The sequence below is a fragment of the Erythrolamprus reginae genome, chromosome 1 (genome assembly GCF_031021105.1).
Source record: "Erythrolamprus reginae isolate rEryReg1 chromosome 1, rEryReg1.hap1, whole genome shotgun sequence".
In the NCBI taxonomy this organism is placed as follows: domain Eukaryota; kingdom Metazoa; phylum Chordata; class Lepidosauria; order Squamata; family Dipsadidae; genus Erythrolamprus; species Erythrolamprus reginae.
Window position 1 is genome coordinate 195424785 of NC_091950.1, and position 17702 is coordinate 195442486.

At 39.1% G+C, this 17702-nt stretch overlaps 1 protein-coding gene across 14 annotated transcripts in view; it reads right to left on the minus strand.

Moving 5' to 3' along the window:
* Positions 1 to 9467: 9467 nt before the first annotated feature.
* ZNF385B (zinc finger protein 385B) overlaps positions 9468 to 17702 on the minus strand; it is a 263645-nt gene continuing 255410 nt past the window's right edge. For 8 of the 14 annotated variants that reach the window (XM_070731861.1, XM_070731863.1, XM_070731864.1 and 5 more), the window contains 3 exons: positions 14772 to 14950; positions 13510 to 13611; positions 9468 to 12662 (listed from right to left, as the gene is read on the minus strand). In XM_070731861.1, the coding sequence (XP_070587962.1) occupies positions 12441 to 12662; positions 13510 to 13611; positions 14772 to 14950 (503 nt within the window). In that variant the 3' untranslated portion in view covers positions 9468 to 12440. The remainder of the gene's footprint in view (positions 12663 to 13509; positions 13612 to 14771; positions 14951 to 17702) is intronic. The other 6 variants (XM_070731870.1, XM_070731865.1, XM_070731867.1 and 3 more) reach the window with 1 other exon arrangement.

The window sequence follows — 17702 nt, forward strand, 5'->3', positions numbered from 1 at the left end:
TCTTCCATTGTTATACTGTTTTTATTGTTGTTGTGAGCCGCCCTGAGTCTTCGGAGAGGGTGTTCTGTCTGGGTGCCCCCAGACCTCAACACCAACTGGAAAAAACAGCCAGACATGCTGGTAAAAGCAAAAGTACTTTATAGCTTGAAAAATAAACACAGAGAAAAACCTGTTCTTCCCCACAGGCAGGTTATGAGACTTTACAGCAGAGTCCTGATGTCCAGACAATACAGCAGCCTTCTTGCTGGCACACCCACCACTGTAGAGAATAAGACCCCCCACCTTTTCCCCCCAAGGTTTCAGTATTCAAAGTCACAAACCAGAATTCCAAGACGCCAAAGAGCACAGCCAGGTCCCAGGACTCCCAAAGATAATACTCCACAAGCCAGGAAGGGTGGGTCTGCCTTTTAGCCTTTCCAGAGAGCACCACACCCAAACCCAGCTGTTGCCTCTTTAGTGCTGAAAGTACCTAGCTAATTGGTCCCTTCTTTGTGTTGCTCTTCTCTGTCGCAGATCGATTATTGCTTGTGCATTTTCCTCTAAGGAATCCAGGCTGCTTGCTGGGGAGAGCTCCCTCTCGGGGGCCTCTGGCTGTTCCCCCTCTTCCTCAGCCTGAGATTTCTCCTCCTCGTCTGCCTGCACCTCCTGTTCCTCATCCTCCCCCTCTGAGCAGGAAACCGACAGAAGATCAGCCGTTCCCTGAGGGGCCTCGGACGGAATCACAACAGAGGGGAGGCATAAAAATCTAATAAATTGAATTGAATTGAATCCTATCATTCTGACCAACAAACATTCATTTAGAAAAACGATGGTCTTGTCATGACTTAGGAAGCTCATTGCTACACTATGTGAAAATATATAACTGGTGACAGTAAAATCTTATATTATGGAACATTGAAGTGTAGATAAGCAAGGAGAAGGGAATTGCGTATGATTTTTTGGAATCCAAGTACCCATCTTTTATGTGTCTGTCAATATGTAATATATTTTCATATTCCCCGCCTATGGTTTATTGGGTAGACCTATAGAGGAACTAAATCAGCACTGCACACTCAGTTATTACGCCCTTGAAACTGAATCATGCAAAGATGATTTATTTTGTATCTTAATAATTGTGCAATATTTCAATTTGGGAGAGATATACCGATATCCATTTCCATCAGTATCTGGCCACTGTGACTCCTTTCTGCTTTATAGTTTTTCTCCTGATCCAAATTAGGAAGATCTGGGAGTCTAGATTCTAGTGTGACTCCTAACAATCCATGGGGATGCTCAGTACAAGTGGCAATTTCTGCCCAAGGAAACATTTCTTGCAAACACCCTAGCTAGTGTGTGTGTGTGTGTGTGTGTTTGTGCATGTGAGTGTGAGTGTGCGCATGACTGGCCAGCCTGTTCCAGTGTTTTAGAGGTGAGTCAATCCAGTCAGTGTGACTCAGTCTTTTGCCCTGGAGGATTCTTAGGAAGTCCATAAAGATGATGTTATTATTATGTGGAAAGGAGAAGAAATTTAGCAGGCGAAGAAGTATCAGTCACCATTAGCAGATACTTATTGAAAACAAATGAAAAAGGGAAGGCCTTTTTGCTCCACTGAGAGTTATATTGTCATCCACTATGGGAGTAGAAAATGTAAGCTAGCCAAGCTAGCCAATCAGCAAATGTTTTCTAAATTGGAGAGAAAAGGTTATTTTCCCACAAGACAAAAAATGATCTTCTGCGATAACTCACTACTGAATCATGATCATTTAGGCCTGGGGCTGCAGTTCAGTATCTCATATTTTTTTAAAATATGATGCCACCTGAATAACGACATTGGAGCTCATTTATTTCCCTACTAACTTCTTGCCTCACTTCGTAAACTTTGTAAAGCACAAAGACATGTAATTTTGTATCTGGCAGTTGGATAGACCCAAACCTCCTTCAGCATCAGAGATGAAAAACTAATTTGTTTTGCAACTATTTGCTTTAATATGCAACTATGTAATTCAGACAAGAATACAAGATTTAATGTTAAGTCCTATGGGGTTTATTCTGTCCCTTGGGGCAGAATTCACAATATAAGCCACAGTTAGCAACAGAAATTTGAGGCTCAGTTGTGGGCATAAGTCAAGGACTATCTACTTTTACTCACCTTGATGTTAGCTGCAGGAAGAATGGGATGGTGTTGATTCTTTGAAACAGATTTTGTTGCACATTCCTACAGCATATTTTGCTTTCATTTAAGTGATAAAAAAAACAAACTTATTAACAAATCATATCTTTAATCCAAACTTCTCAATGTTGGCATCTATATGGTCTCAACTGGTACCAGGTTCTCCTAGTCAAAGACAAACAGCATGATATGCCAAAGGACCATCATCACAGGGGACAGTTTCAAATCCAAAGCATCCAACTCTCTCCCACAATGTCACTGGTCTTATAGTCACATAAGCATAAGATGTCCCAAATGTGCTTTTTTTCAAGAGGCAACTGGATTTTCTGGTTTTTCTTTGAAGGCATTTCGCTTCTTATCCAAGAAGGTTCTTCCGCTCTGACTGGATGATAAGGAATGGAAGGATTTATACTCCTTGCAGACAGCTGGTCATTTGTATTCTTTTAGCAGATCATAAAGGTCACCTGGAGGTTTATCTGTGTCATCAGGATCATCTGAGTGGTACAAATTGGTGTGGAGCAGTATTGGGTTCCTACCTGGATGGTGGGGGGGAAGATGGGTGTTTCAGTAGGGGAAATGGCGATGCGTGTGCAGCTCTGGGTGACCGGCAAGCGGTCATGTGTGTCAGAGCAAGATTTGGCATCTGTGCATGTGCAGGAAGCAAAATCTCGCAAGAGGACATGTGGTTGCGTGAGATTCCGGCGATTTTCATGAGTGCGTGCAGAAAACGCCAAAATCTCATGAGTGCGTGCACCACCTTGTGAGATTTTTCTCCCTGCACTTGTGCAGAAGTCAAATCTTGCTCAGGTATGCACACACACATGCTGGAGATGCGGCGTGGCACACAAAGCACACCGGTAGCAACAGCAGCTGGCAACCTTTCACCAGTGTGGAACCTTCTATAAGAATGCAGATGACCAGTTGTCTGCAAAGAGTATAAATCCTTCCATTCCCCACCATCCAGTGAGAGTTGAAGAAGCTTCTTGGATAAGAAGTGAAATGTCTTCAAAGAAAAAACAAAACGTCCTGTTGCCTCTTGGGAAAAAAAGCACGTTTGGAGCAACCATGATCTGGATGACTTTGAATCTCCATAGACATAAGCATAAGGCAGTGTCTCTTCTAAAAAACGTCAAGCTGATCAGTATCTAAGCACGGTCAACCAACTGAAGAGTGGTCACACAGCAAATGCAACAGCAGGTCAGTGGAAATGGTGAGAGCCAAGAGATCATCCAAAGTCTAAACACCTAAGCAAGAGTAACATGCTATAATCCTGCTGCACTATACAGCATTCCTAGATTGGAGAGAATCAAGGAGGTGGACTCCCAACAGCAACTTTTTTATGAGCATAAAACGTATCAGGAAAGACTTAATGAACTCAATCTGTATAGTCTGGAGGACAGAAGGGAGAGGGGGGACATGATCGAAACATTTAAATATGTTAAAGAGTTAAATAAGGTTCAGGAGAGAAGTGTTTTTAATAGGAAAGTGAACACAAGAACAAGGGGGCAAAATCTGAGGTTAGTTGGGAGAAAGATTAGAAGCAATGTGAGAAAATATTATTTTACTGAAAGAGTAGTAGATGCTTGGAACAAACTTCCAGCAGACGTAGTTGGTAAATCCACAGTAACTGAATTTAAACATGCCTGGGATAAACATATATCCATCATAAGATAAAATACAGGAAATAGTACAAGGGCAGACAAGATGGACCATGAGGTCTTTTTCTGCCGTCAATCGTCTATGTTTCTATGTTTACTTCAGAGAAATCCATTCTGCTACTGATTTTTTCTGTTTTGATCTGAAAACCAGCAGACGATTTGCTTTGCTGTTAGCTCTAAGATTTCACTCAACCACAAATATATCAGAACAAGCTCATACAGATCAGATCTCATTTATAAGACAAAGGAGACATTAATCGTACCATTCATTCATTCATTCATTCATTCATTCATTCATTCATTCATTCATTCATTCATTTAGTTAGTCCAATACACAATGAGGGTTTTAGTGGTTCTATTCCCCATGGTAGGAGTGGGAAGATTCACCTGTCTTCACCCAACCTTGGAGGACAAAACACAACCCTCAAAGCCAAAGGAAAAGCACACATTATCTACCTCTTATTTAAAAAGCTCATCGGAGAAAAGAAATTCATCTTCCTGATTGGCTCCCTGGCATTTGATTTTCTTGGGCTTTGATTTTCTCTATCCTTAGATGAACAGGTCAGTTAATTTTCCTTTAAACCTTTCAGTGTCAAAGTGAAATAGAGTTTCCATTTTCAATACTGCGGCGAAGAAGAAAGATAGCCGAAGGGTCCAGATACAAAATTCAAGACCAGAACCAGCTCTTAAGATTCACTGAGAAGCTTGATAAACACATTGCAATAGTATTGGTTTCTTCCTAAGTGAAAGTTTGTATGCATTTATCTCTGTAGCTTTTGCCCAGCTGTTAATCATGGCTAACCAGGATTGGAAGAATCATTGCTTGGGGGTAAGGACTTGCTTTTAAGTAAGCGCCTGACTTAGAAGGGCCATTCCATGCATGCATCTAAGAATCCCTGCAACTTTTGTTCTAAGTTGTCTACGTTCAGACAGGATTCCAACTCACCAGTCAGGAACCCAAGCATTGCATGGAGTGCTGTGAGACTGCTTATTATTATCTAGAACAAGGGTGTCAAATTTGTGCTGTCACAGTGTAGTATGAGACTTATTGTGAATTTTTCCCCCTTCACTAAACGAGGGTTGGGCATGGCCAGTGCATGACGCATCCACCCCTACTCCAGAAGCATATGGCTGCTTCTGAGAGACGGTGCTTTTTGAAGGCACTCCAAATCAGAAGAAGCAGAATCCTAAGGTCAGGTCATTCACTCAGCTTCTCCCACAGTGAAGTCCCAGTGAGACTCTATTCTCATCAGAAAATGATGGTGACTGAATGACATGGGTGAAGGAAAAGTTCTTTGGGTAAAGCATGAAATCCCACATCCAAAAACTCACATTCTTGTCCTATTGTCAGGATTCCAAATAGCATCTGAAATTAAACCAGAGTCCAAGGCATAATCTTTCTCCAAGTTTCAATTTATTAGCAGAGCTAGGTTGGCACATCTGTGAGAAACCCGAATCTGAAGTCCTGTGGGTTTCTCCACCCAGTTGGAAGTTCATTCCCTTGTTCCCACACCCACAAGTTCACCATGTTGACCAGTCACCTTCTGCCAACGTGTATGTTACTCCCATCAGCTTCCAGGCAGGTGTCGAACAAAGGATGACCTTGAGAATCTAGAAGGAATTTGTTATGGCTACCTCCCTTCTCCCCGCATGCAGCAGCCCCTCCCAAATTCCCACAGCACTATTGCATTCTTATTTATTTATTTGTTTGTTTGTTTGATTCTATGCCGCCATTCTCAAAGCGACTCACATTATAATATGTGACAGGCCAAAGTCTCCAATTCAAACGATGGTTTTGGCCTGACACCTATACTACATATGGCAGCATTATACAGCTATTTAGATCTATGGGCAAAAGATTCGTATATGCTTATATACATAAGAATTGGGAGGTTATTAGTTTTGTACTGGGAGTCTATGCTTGTAAGCTGCCCGGAGTCATTGAAAGTGAGTTAGGCGGCCATACAAATTTTCTTAATCCACCAATAAAAATATTCTAGGATTGCTATGATTCATAGTTTACATCTCTGCTATTTTTTATGGGAGATAGTTTATACCTCATTGGAACTGCAAATCTGAGTGAACACAGAAACAACCAAAGGATGAACCGATTGCCATTAAGTTCAAAAAGCATTCAATTTATGCAAAATAAAATAGACCAAAAATATTGGGAGCTTGTTCATCAATTGATATATTCTTGTGGTAAGAATATGGAGCCAGAGAGTCTAAGCTATTGCAATAATAGGTTTAAATGAACAAGAAAAATGTAAGCACTAACTGTACACTCAGCTATAAAAAGCTCCATATATATTGATCCTGAATGGCTAATGTTGCATAGACGTACAGTAGCTGATTCAGCCTTTTGAGTAAAATCAGATTTTTGTGGGAGCTATTTTTTTAAAAAGTTCTTTATTAATATCGCTGCCAATACGCTTCTTAATTTTGCAAATGTCCTGTGCTTTGCAGCAGTCATTCACTTAGCTTGGCCATTTCCCCAAATGGAGGAGACAGCCAAGAACAAAGGCTAAGAATCATTTTAGCTTCTAATATGATTGAAGAGTCTCATATTCAATATGTAGTGCAGTAATCAGTAACTAAGGCTGGAGGATCCGGTCTATTGGAAAAGGCAGGTTTGGGAAGGTGGGAGTGGTACGATCATGGGGAAAACTGCTTGTTTCCTAGGCAACGCCCTTGAACTGGTTGCACCTCCCATATCCCTCTCAACAGATTCCAGGGACAGCAGTCAGGACCCACCCAGCATATTATGAACCACTGACAACTGAATGATTGCATGACCAAGAAATGAAACAAATGTAACAATGAAAAAAACGTCAGTGAGTCTTGTGAGCATGCAGAGGGGGAAAATAATTGGACAAAGGGTTAAGAATCAGGATACATATGGTAATATGTAGGAAAAGGAGATTAGCACAGGGAATAGAGCTTGAATGGTAAATTTCTATTTAAAAACAAATAAGTAAAGGGCATAAGCAAGTACTTGATGATATGTCTGCTTAAGACCCAGCAACTGTACAAATTTTGCATGTGGTTAATTGTCCCACAGGGTCAGCCTTCTCCAGATCCCGTCAACTAGACAATGTCGTTTGGCGGGGCCTAGGGGAAGAGCTTTCTCTGTGGGGGCCCCAGGCCTCTGGAACCAGCTCCCCCGGAGATTCGTACTTTCTCCTCTCTCCTCGCCTTCCATAAGTCTTAACACTCACTTATGTCACCAGGCCTGGGGTGATTAGATCTACCCCCTGGGCAACAAAATGCTATGTATGGTTGTGGTTCAAATGGACATGATTGATTTTTTAATAGAGCTAAGAATTTTAGAATAATTTATTTAATTGGATTTAACGCATTATATTGTATTGTTCTTTTCGATATGTTGTAAGCTGCCCCGAGTCTCCGGAGAGGGGAGGCATATAAATCCACTTAGAAACATAGAAACATAGAAGACTGACGGCAGAAAAAGACCTCATGGTCCATCTAGTCTGCCCTTATACTATTTTCTGTATTTTATCTTAGGATGGATATATGTTTATCCCAGGCATGTTTAAATTCATTTACTGTGGATTTACCAACCACGTCTGCTGGAAGTTTGTTCCAAGGATCTACTACTCTTTCAGTAAAATAATATTTTCTCATGTTGCTTTTGATCTTTCCCCCAACTTAATTCTTTGTGGATTACCTATCCTATTCTGGACTCCAGAGCCTGGACCAACATACATGTGGAAATGATGAATCATTCCATTTTATCTTCAACACAATCTTCTGATAAGATGAATGACAGAGGATTGTGGAAAGCAAACAGCTAGAATGTCAGGCCTGGAAGCCACCTTGAGCATTGGATCTTCAGGCCTGCAACATTTAGTGCTCTAAGAAACTGAGAGAGGGAGGTTGTATGAGTGGGGAACTGTAGTCAAAATAACATTCCTTTCTCCAGGAGTCAAGGTCATTCTGCCCTGCACTGGACAAATTTTGAAAAGCTGCTCCAGATCTGTGAAATTAATGCTTGCTTCTTCCGTTACAAAAAAATATTTTGGAGAAGCAAAATCCAGTTTTTGACAGAATATTTAGGTCCTCTATATCTGGTGACATTTGGAAGGATGCAAGCAATGCTTTTGACCTAAATCCTTGGCAAATGCTTTAAATTCCTTTTATCTGATTAATGAAAATAGTTATTTAGTCAAGGAGAAACCACTGCACTTTAACAAACTGCAAATGGTTACTGCCTTTAAAAAAAAAAAAAAGGTCTGGAAGCATGTTTTTCCCTGCTGAAAATGTATTCTGTTTAAAGGAACATAGAAAACACCTTACTGAATGACAGCAGATTTCTTCCATAGTTCTTTTACCATTACTACTCCTCTCTTCAGTTTATCATCATCATAACTTGATACATGGTAAGCTACACTAGAAATGGTCATTAAAAACAGGCTATGCATTTCAGACCCGCTAAAGTCTTGCTGGGTCACGTCAGCATTGTAGGAATATGCAAAGAACACCAGAAATGTATATATTCCCAACAGGGTCCCCCAAGATGTATAGGCCATCCCAGTTACTCAGCAGAAGCAAGCAGGCAGTCAGACTGCAGTGATATAGAAAGAATATGTTGTAGACAGATGATCACATCAGTAATAACAGCTAAGGCATCAATCCATACTGCATAGTAGAAGGCAATGATAAATTGGTCCAGCTAAGCTTGTCGTAAAAGGTATTTCAATATTAAACACTCTGGAAACATGCAAACATAATCTGGAAAATATATAAGTACATAACAACTTAAATAATTATTTATTTGCATAAGAAATATGGAGTTGTAAGCTTTCAAACATGGCTATCTCGCTTTGCTGTAGTAAGAAATAAACATTCGAGCTGTTGTTTTGTCAAAGCAATGTAAATTTTTCTTGCACTCAGGTAGCACCATCCCATTTCAATTTCATTTATAGAAAGCTTTCCTTCTATGACCATTTTGATAAACACTTGAGAGTCTGTGCTGTGAAACCCTGATGTAGAAGTCATTATCTGGTGCTGCAGCACTACAGTATCACAACACAAATGTTGAAGGATTCTTTTCCTTTTCACTTTTGGATAGAAGAAGAATCACCTAACAAAAGGGCATTTGGCATAAATAGAGTTTGTGTGTTTAGCACATTCTCTTTACATTCCCTCTGATGTCGCAAATTTTACAGAAAAGTGAAAAAAAGCCTTACGACAATTGAGCCCAACATTTCATAATTAAGCAAGACAGTTGTTGTTAAAGTGAGTTTTGCCCCATTTTACAACCTTTCTTCTTGCCATGGTTGCTAAGCGAAGCATTGCAGTTGTTGAATTATTAACATGTTTGTTAACTGGATCTAGCTTCCCCATTGACTTTGCTTGTCATAAGGTCGTAAAAGGTGAGTACATGTCCCAAGGTACTGGGACATGTTATGTCCCAAGGTACTGGGACATGTTATGTCCCAAGGTACTGGGACATGTTATGTCCCAACATACTGGGACATGTTATTTTATAATGCAGCATTATAAAAACATGCCAGTTCCCATGCATTCAAATTTTGATCACGTGACTGTGGGAATGCTGCAATGGCCATTCATTTTTGGGTTTTGGGTTTTTGCTTCTGCACAGAAGCTGAGTTTACGGCACTGCACATGCACCACAATTTTGTTTTCGTCTTTTTTTGGGGGGGGCCTATTTTTTGCTTGTTTTTTGGCACTGCGCATGTGGACGTGGACCCGCATGGCAGTGCCATCCAAGGCACAATATGCACACAGCCACGCAATGTGGAAGGAAGCAAACCGGCGGCGAGGTAAGTTAGAATCCACCTCTGGTCGTAACCCTAGCTAGAACCACTTGTAATATAATCAAACCCTTTATAAACAGAGTGAGTATTTGGGTGGACTTAAGTGTTTGGTAAAAATATACTCAGGGATCTGTTGCTACCTTTTTTGCTAAGTGGTATTGCTCCCCTCTTGAAAACTGGCGATCATATTTCACATTGTTAGTTATTATGCTCAGCTACCTGAACCGTCATGGCTATTCCAGAGTCTGCACAATCAGAAATTTCTGATTGGAACACAGTCTGATTTCACTTAGGACAGTGATGGTGAATCTTTTCAGCACCGAGTTCCCACACCGGAACTGACTTGCATGCGGGTGTAGTTGAACGTACTGGAGCGCCAGAAACCCAAAGACCAGCTGGCCAGCATGCACATGCCTGTTTTGGCCATTTTCCAGGCCATTTTCAGGCCGCTTTTCAATTCATTTTTGGTCTGAAAAATGGCCTGAAAGCTGTCTTTCATTTGGCTGTTTCCAGGATGTTTCCCAGTGCTCCCGTGCCTGTGATGATTGGCATGCACACCGGAAATCAGAAGATGAGATGGCAATGGCATGTGTGCCCACAGTGAGGGCTCTGCGTGCCACCTCTGGCACCCGTGCCACAGGTTCTCCATCACGGACTTAGAGAATTTGATGCCAAATTTTAAATATAGGAATCCATGCCAAAATTACCATTAGAAATCAACAAAAATTTTCCCTTCTCATTTGAGAAAAGAGGATGATTTTTTTTTTAGATTTAATAATCTCAGCTAAATGCAGTACACATCAGACAAATAGATTTATGTGTATGTATCTTTAAATTCGATACTATAACAGGAAATTGGAAAACTGGTCTGTCAGAAATCATGTTAATATTTAATATTAATCATTATGTTCAGAGGCAGTAAAGCTCTGATTACCAGAAACAGGGGAACAGCAAAAGACGCTTAGCCCAGAAATATTCAGTAATCAACTGAAGAGATAAAATGACGGACTCTGAGATGCTTATTTTTTTTTATAACCCCTTAAAGTATGTATACAGTACTATAGATTTCTGTTTCTTAAAAAACAGCACGCTATGATACTAAGCTTCTCAGAGTGATATGCAAAGTAACTATTATGTATTCATAACTGTAGTCATTCATTACCCATGAAAGTTTAATCAAGTGATTGCACAGTTTTATGTAAGTGAGCTATAGCATGATTCAGTTATCAAAGTTTTAAAAATAAATTCTGTGTAATGCCGTTTTAGTAGCTCGGAGCTCATTTAAGCGTGTCACATGAATTTTTTTCTCATTAATAAATTATATTATTATTTTCCCACGGTATTTTATTAAAATGTACTTTAAAAATATAGATATATTCTCTTTACAGATTGCAAGCAAAGATGCTTTTGGAGAATACCCTCATTTTCCCAAGCAAGACATAACAGTATGACCTCAGTGCCCAAATTATGTTGATAAAATGGTGTGGGAGATAAAGCAGACAGGAAGGCTATTATTCATCAACAGAACAAACAATTTGTTTTATAAATATTTTATCCCCTGTACATTATTGCATTGGGAGCCACAACTGTATGCAGCCATAATTATATAGGAAAGAAGTTTAGAAATGCAAACCAAATTGAGATATGTATACACATGAGTGTGAAGGGATATGAATGAATAATAAATATGTCAGCTCATTATCTGATTGAACAATGTGCACAATCTCTTTAGTAAACATATAAATGATGAAATGTCTTTGAAGTGGATATTTAGCATGGGACTGGGGCAGGAGAGAGAATAACTGAATGCAAAATAAATAAAATAAAAATTGTAAACAAGTCATCATCTTATTTATGGGATATATGGCTTTGTTACTTCTGAGTCCTTCTAAATAAAATGACAAATTAAAGACATTAAATTTTCAAAAGAAAGATTCAAGGCTGAGCCGTGCTTCTAAATATTTGCACTGCCACCAAAATGATTTGAAATCAAACGAGAGATAAATCCTCAGCATTACACAAGATGTACTAAACAAGACACGCATTAAAGGAACGGGAGTACATTAGGCAATAAAGAAGTAGCAATTCACTACTGAAATGTTTTCAGCAAACTAACTACAGTGGTACCTCGACATACAAGTTTAATTCGTGCCAGAGCCGAGCTCGTATGTCGATCAATTCGTATCTCGAACCAATGCATTTAGATTTGGCTTTTCGCGCCGAGATAACTGGAAAAAATGGAATTCTTGCGCCACCTAGTGGACACTCAGCTCGTATCCCGAATTTGAGCTCGGGTGTCGAACAGAAATTTTGCTCGCGTCTCAGCTCGTAACTTGGAATACTCGCATGTGGAGCAGCTCGTACCTAGAGGTACTACTGTAATTCTTTCATCCAGTTTTTGTGGCACACCAGAATCTACTCACTAGGATATTGAACAAGTTGGCTTCCAGAGACCCATGTATACAATTCTGGTTTTTCAAGTCATACAGGAAAATATTCCACATTCCTTGTTTACAAATCATAATATCCAGTTAAAAACAAGACCTATGATCCTTTGATATATTTTGTGCACAATATATTTTTGTTTCTGTAAACCAGGTATCTGAGCTTTATTTAACACCTCCCCATCCCCCACCCAATGGATTCCAGATTGCAATTCCTGCCACTGAGTTTTGTAACTTATGTTCTAAGGGCGGAATCAAGCACGAGACCTTAAAAACACAAGTCTTGTACAAAAAAGAAAAAGAAAAAGGAAGAAAAGTGGAAATCTTGCTCTCGTCTTCTTTTGTCCTTGTTCCACATGGCCAAAGTTATGCTTTGCTTATTCCCAATTCAGTAGGGAGCAAAGAGGATAGATGCTGGAGTAGCTCGGAGAGGCCCGTGTCCTGCCCTTAGGAGTGCTGTGGGTATTGCAGGAGCCTGGAAGAGAGCAGCGGAGGGTCGTGGTGGGAGAGTCAGAGCCGTGGACACTGCCGCAGCGGCGGCAGCAAGGGGAGAGGAGAGAAAGGCAGGTGCCAAAGGCTTAAGGAGATCTTTTTGGAAGGCCAGCTTTGCCTACAGAAAAAGAAAGGAAAGAAATACTGCTATGAAATGGTTGATCCCCCTCCCGATATATGGCGCTTGTTCAAAAGGTTTCCTGACACAGCTTTTAATTTCCTGCTCTTGTCCCTTCACCTTTCCTTTCTCGATTTCAGCAGGAGAGGGAGGCTAAAAACAGCTGCAGCATTTCCTATCCCTTCTAGTGTCACATTTAGCTGCTGGCGTTATCAGCAGAGCTTCCTGGATGAGGTTTGGGTTTTGCTGCATTCCGTTAATGCAAGATAGGGAGTCCTATGCTATATAACAGTTAAAATGGCAATGAGATCAAGGTTAACCACAGAGAGAAGTATACCCTGAGCACTTGGGAAATGATGGCACCTATTCCAATAAAGCACAGTAGCATCACAGTCAGTGACAGTGTAGCATCTTGTGTTTAAAGAAAAAAGGGGAGGTGGTTTGGTTGTTTACTTGTAGATGTAAATTAGGTACTTATCTGGGGCTTATGCTGAAGCATGTCCCTATTACGACTTCAGCTTTTACACTGAGAAACTAATAAGCTAATAAAACCTGAAGTACTTCAATTTCATTTTTATAATAAAGGAGGCATATTAGTTTTTTGTTTGTTTTTAAAGGTCAGCTAAAATGTGCTGTACATTAAAATTGAAAATAAGTGTACCTTGAACACTCCTGACTTTTTTTTTTATTTTAAAAAAACCAGCTTCGTGAAAAATAATTGCCGCTGAATTTGGTGGAGGGGCTACTTTTGAGGAATGCACACAAATCTCTTTTCTAGACATACTCATGAATGTAGGGAATGGTAATCAAAGCTTTCAATACGATAAGCACACCAGGCAATACTTACCGCTAGAATGTTTGGATTACGCTGTAGTTTGTTATAAGGACTGTATTTTGGTTTTGTGGGTTTCCCTGCAACTTTGTCCTTGTGCCTTCTGCTAGAAATGTGCTGAAAAATCAGTACAAATGTTTTGTTTAAATAACCAATAACTGTAACCAGAGTATAGTCTCCAAGTAAACATCTCTATTTATTTCAGGAGAAAGTAAGTTGATGAAAGGTCAGATAGGTATTTTATAATGGATATAAAAAGTCTACACATCCCTGTTAAAATAGCAAATTTTTGAGGTGTAAAAAAATGAGACTAAGATAAATCATTTCAGGATTTTTTCTACTTTTAATATAACGTATAAGCTTTACAATTCAATTGAAAACTGAACCCTTTGAAGGGGAAAAACTAACAATAAGAAACAAGAATAATGTTGCTGCATAAATATCCACATCTTCTTTTAAGAAGGGATGTGGCTGTGTTGAGAATTAACCCATCACATTCAACCTGGTGTTAAACAATAGTCAGTACACATCTGCCATCCATTAAAGCCCATATAAAGTTAAGCAGTGCTAGGATTTTTCTGACATTTACTTAGTTGCCTTTTACAGAAAAAGCCCTGGTTTGCAAAGAGCTTATAAAGCATCAAAGGGCTCCAAATGTTGGACAGCATCAACTGGGAGAAAAAAAACCCCACCCCAAGGCATTGGATATACAGTGGTACCTCTACTTACGAACTTAATTCGTTCCATGACTGGGTTCTTCTGCTTTTCCCATAGGAATCAATGTAAAAGCAAATAATGTGTGTAAGTCCATCCCAAAATTCACCTCTTTTGCCTTATTACCACTGGCATTCTGATCCTTGTTCGGGGGCGGGTGAAGGAGGAGCCCTGCTGCCTCCTTCTCCGTTTCCTTCCCCTTCTTTTCTCCCCCTCCTCCTTTCTTCCTTCTCCTTCTCCTCTTCCTCCTCCCTTTCTTCTCCTCCTTCTCCTCCTTCTCCTCTTCCTTCCCGTCCTTTCTTTCTCTTCCTCCTCCACTGGCGTCCAAATGACCACCCCCGTCAATTTACCAATGCTGTTGACCATTAACAAACATTGTCTAAATATTTTCAGCATGATGACAAGGGCTTTGAAGGCATAACTCTGAGCTGAGTTTAGTTCTAGTAGTTTGTAAGAGTAGACATGTGAGATTTTTGATCCCTTTTGATCAAGGGATTTAGCCTGTATGAAATTAAATGATACTAATAAACTGAATAAATATGTAATATGTACAAAAGACATACCTGCTTCAGCTGAATTTCTGAATTGACGTGGACGTCACAAATCTCACAATGAAAAGTTTTGTTCTGTAGTCCTGAACCCATACTAGTTCCATGAGTCTTCAATCTGGATCCAGGCCGAGGATAAGATTTAATTGGACCAGCACCATTCCTAGCTTCAACCATTGTCTTGTGCTTGGAACCTGACAAGTCATTATTACAAAAGAATCAGAAAACTTTAATGAGGAAACAAACATTTTTAGTCATTGAAACATTTCTATCCTTTCCTAGATTTTTTGGTAAATAAGTAAATATAAATTAAAAAATATGGTGGATCTCAGTCCTTTTTTATACAGTGCTCTGCAGGTTTTGGAAATTTTCAAGGCACTTCAGTAGTTATTCACACAGCTATGAGACTGTTCAGGAACTCCTAGTCTCTACTGGCACTATTCAAATGATTATTGCAGGTCCAATCCAGAAGTTGGTTCCTCCCGGTTCACACCGGTTCTATAGAACCATTAGCAAACTGCTGGTGATGTCACAGATCCGGGGCTGATGGTACCGGTCTGTGGATGCCGCCATCTTTTGGGGGGATTTCTTTTTGCTTTTGCGCATGCACAGAAGTTGAGTTTCCAGCACTGCGCATTCGCTGCCATCTTGGTTTTGTGAATTTTCAACACTGCCTAAATCATCCACACCTTTATAACAAATTCCTGATTCCTGAAAATTATACCCATTTTCCATCCTTTTAGAATGTTTTAAAACACTTTTTAAAAGTGTTCTCGAAAATATATATATATTAATGTAAATAAAATCATGAAGTAAAACAAGTTGCTCAACTTTTTTTTGAGCTGATTCTTTTGATTTCCATTCCCTAATAGTTCTAATGAGTACAAATTCATTTTTATTTTACTCTTTGACATATCATTACCATTCCCACAGATATTTAAAATTCTCCTTCCAGCATTCTTGCATTTTAGTTTTTTCCTCAATATTTAATCATTTTTATTTTTAATGCCATTCACTCTGATTAGCACTCTTCATCCACATTTAAAACAGTTTTTTTTTAAAAAAAAATTATATCCAAATTATTCTGCATTTTGTACTTCTTGTACACAGAAATAATCTTACACCTTTAAACTATGTATTTTAAGACAGCAGATTTTTTACTGGGATATTAATTTCTATTACCTTTGAACCTCCAAAGAGTACCATCATGTATATCCATCTGTGTCACTTGGCACACTTACTCCCAGATCACACTTATTCAGGATGCTGTTGCACAATTCTTTCACCAATGCCATGCCTACTTCCTCTATTATTGCCATTCACATGCAACTATCTCTAACCTATGGCTTCTTTCCTTCATATGCACCCACAAGAACTATAATGATACTAATTCCAATTCATATTTTTCCTATACTTTTAAATTCAAAGTTAATACTTTGATTTATAGTTCAAGTTACACCTACCATTTTCCTGCATGCATTCAGCAATTCCATGCCTCAAGATGAGATCAATTCCATTCTAATTTTCTTACATCCTTCCCCTTTTTTCAGTTTCACACAAAATAATTGTTTTTCTTTTAATATATAATTCCTGCATAGTATTTATAATGTATTTCTATCAACATTCCAAGTTGCAATCTTCCATATGTCACCAAGTGGATCCACAGATATAGATCTCTGCTATCCATCATGGCTTTGGTTAATTAAGACCAAAGAGGTCTTTATCTATGGGCCCACTGCAATAACATAATGCTTTCTAGTAAGATGTGGGGGCCATGTCTGCTTTTTAACCTCAAGCTGCTTGACTTCCATATGTAAACCAAGACAAGCTAGTCATGCAGGTAACCCAAAGAGAAGATTACTAGCCATTGGTGTATTTGTTCTGTTCATGTACTGATTATGTCAATCAGCCAGTGGGCCATAGACACAAGCAAAGCTTGGTTTTGCCTAAAGCGTATTTGCACTATTGTAAGCAAGCCAGATTCTCTAATACTTCACAGCAAATAACACTTTGTTGCTTGCATTCTACCAGTTAGGAGATATATGCAATATATTGAAATTCATAGGGATGGAGGAACAATCGCTTTTCTCTTCTAAATCACTGTTATAGCAGAAGATACATTTTTCTGAAAGTTTTCAAAAAGTCAATTTCGAATACTGTACAGAGATCAATCACCTGTGTTTCTTTTACAACTTGAATATGAAGAAGTGCAAAGATGATTCAGCAGGTACAAAGATTCACCAAATCCTTGCAGCTGAGCTTTCAAAGGAAACATTAGCTCTAAACACAGTAAATTGGCCATTTGTGGTAAGTCTGTTAGTCACGTGTATGATGCTTAGAATTTCTGTTTTACTCTTTGCGATAGAGGTAGCATTGCAATAACTATGGTGTAAGGACTAGGGGTGGAGGGATTCAGGAGTTCAATAGTCTCTTCTATGTTGACCATGGAAGCTGAGTAACTTTTAGTCAATCGCTAAGCACAATTTACCTTACAGGTTTGTTGTACGGTAAGAATAAAAGTATTATGGACATTGCCTTGAACATCCAGAGAAAATACAAAGCACAAATCTAGTATAAAAACAGAATTATGCAAGTAGAATAGGAGCAAACTGTTTTTTGTTTTTTGGTTGGTTGGTTGGTTGCTTTAGGAATCCTGTTTAGCATTCTAGTCCCAGTATTCTCTTTAACTCTAAAAAATTCTAAAATTAATTCCAGAACTGGAGTGTGTAGTTCCTTCAATCATTTTTATGCCTCTCTGCCATCTACTGATTCAAAGTATGATTAATTAAAATTGAAACACTTAATTGATTTGCATATGTGCTTTTGTGTATTAGCACAATACAAGCAGAAACTTAATACAACTATCATACTTTATTTTTTATTTTTAAAATAAAAATAAAATGACAAGAAATCCCAGATAATTGGGCAGACAAGGGGGTAGTCTTC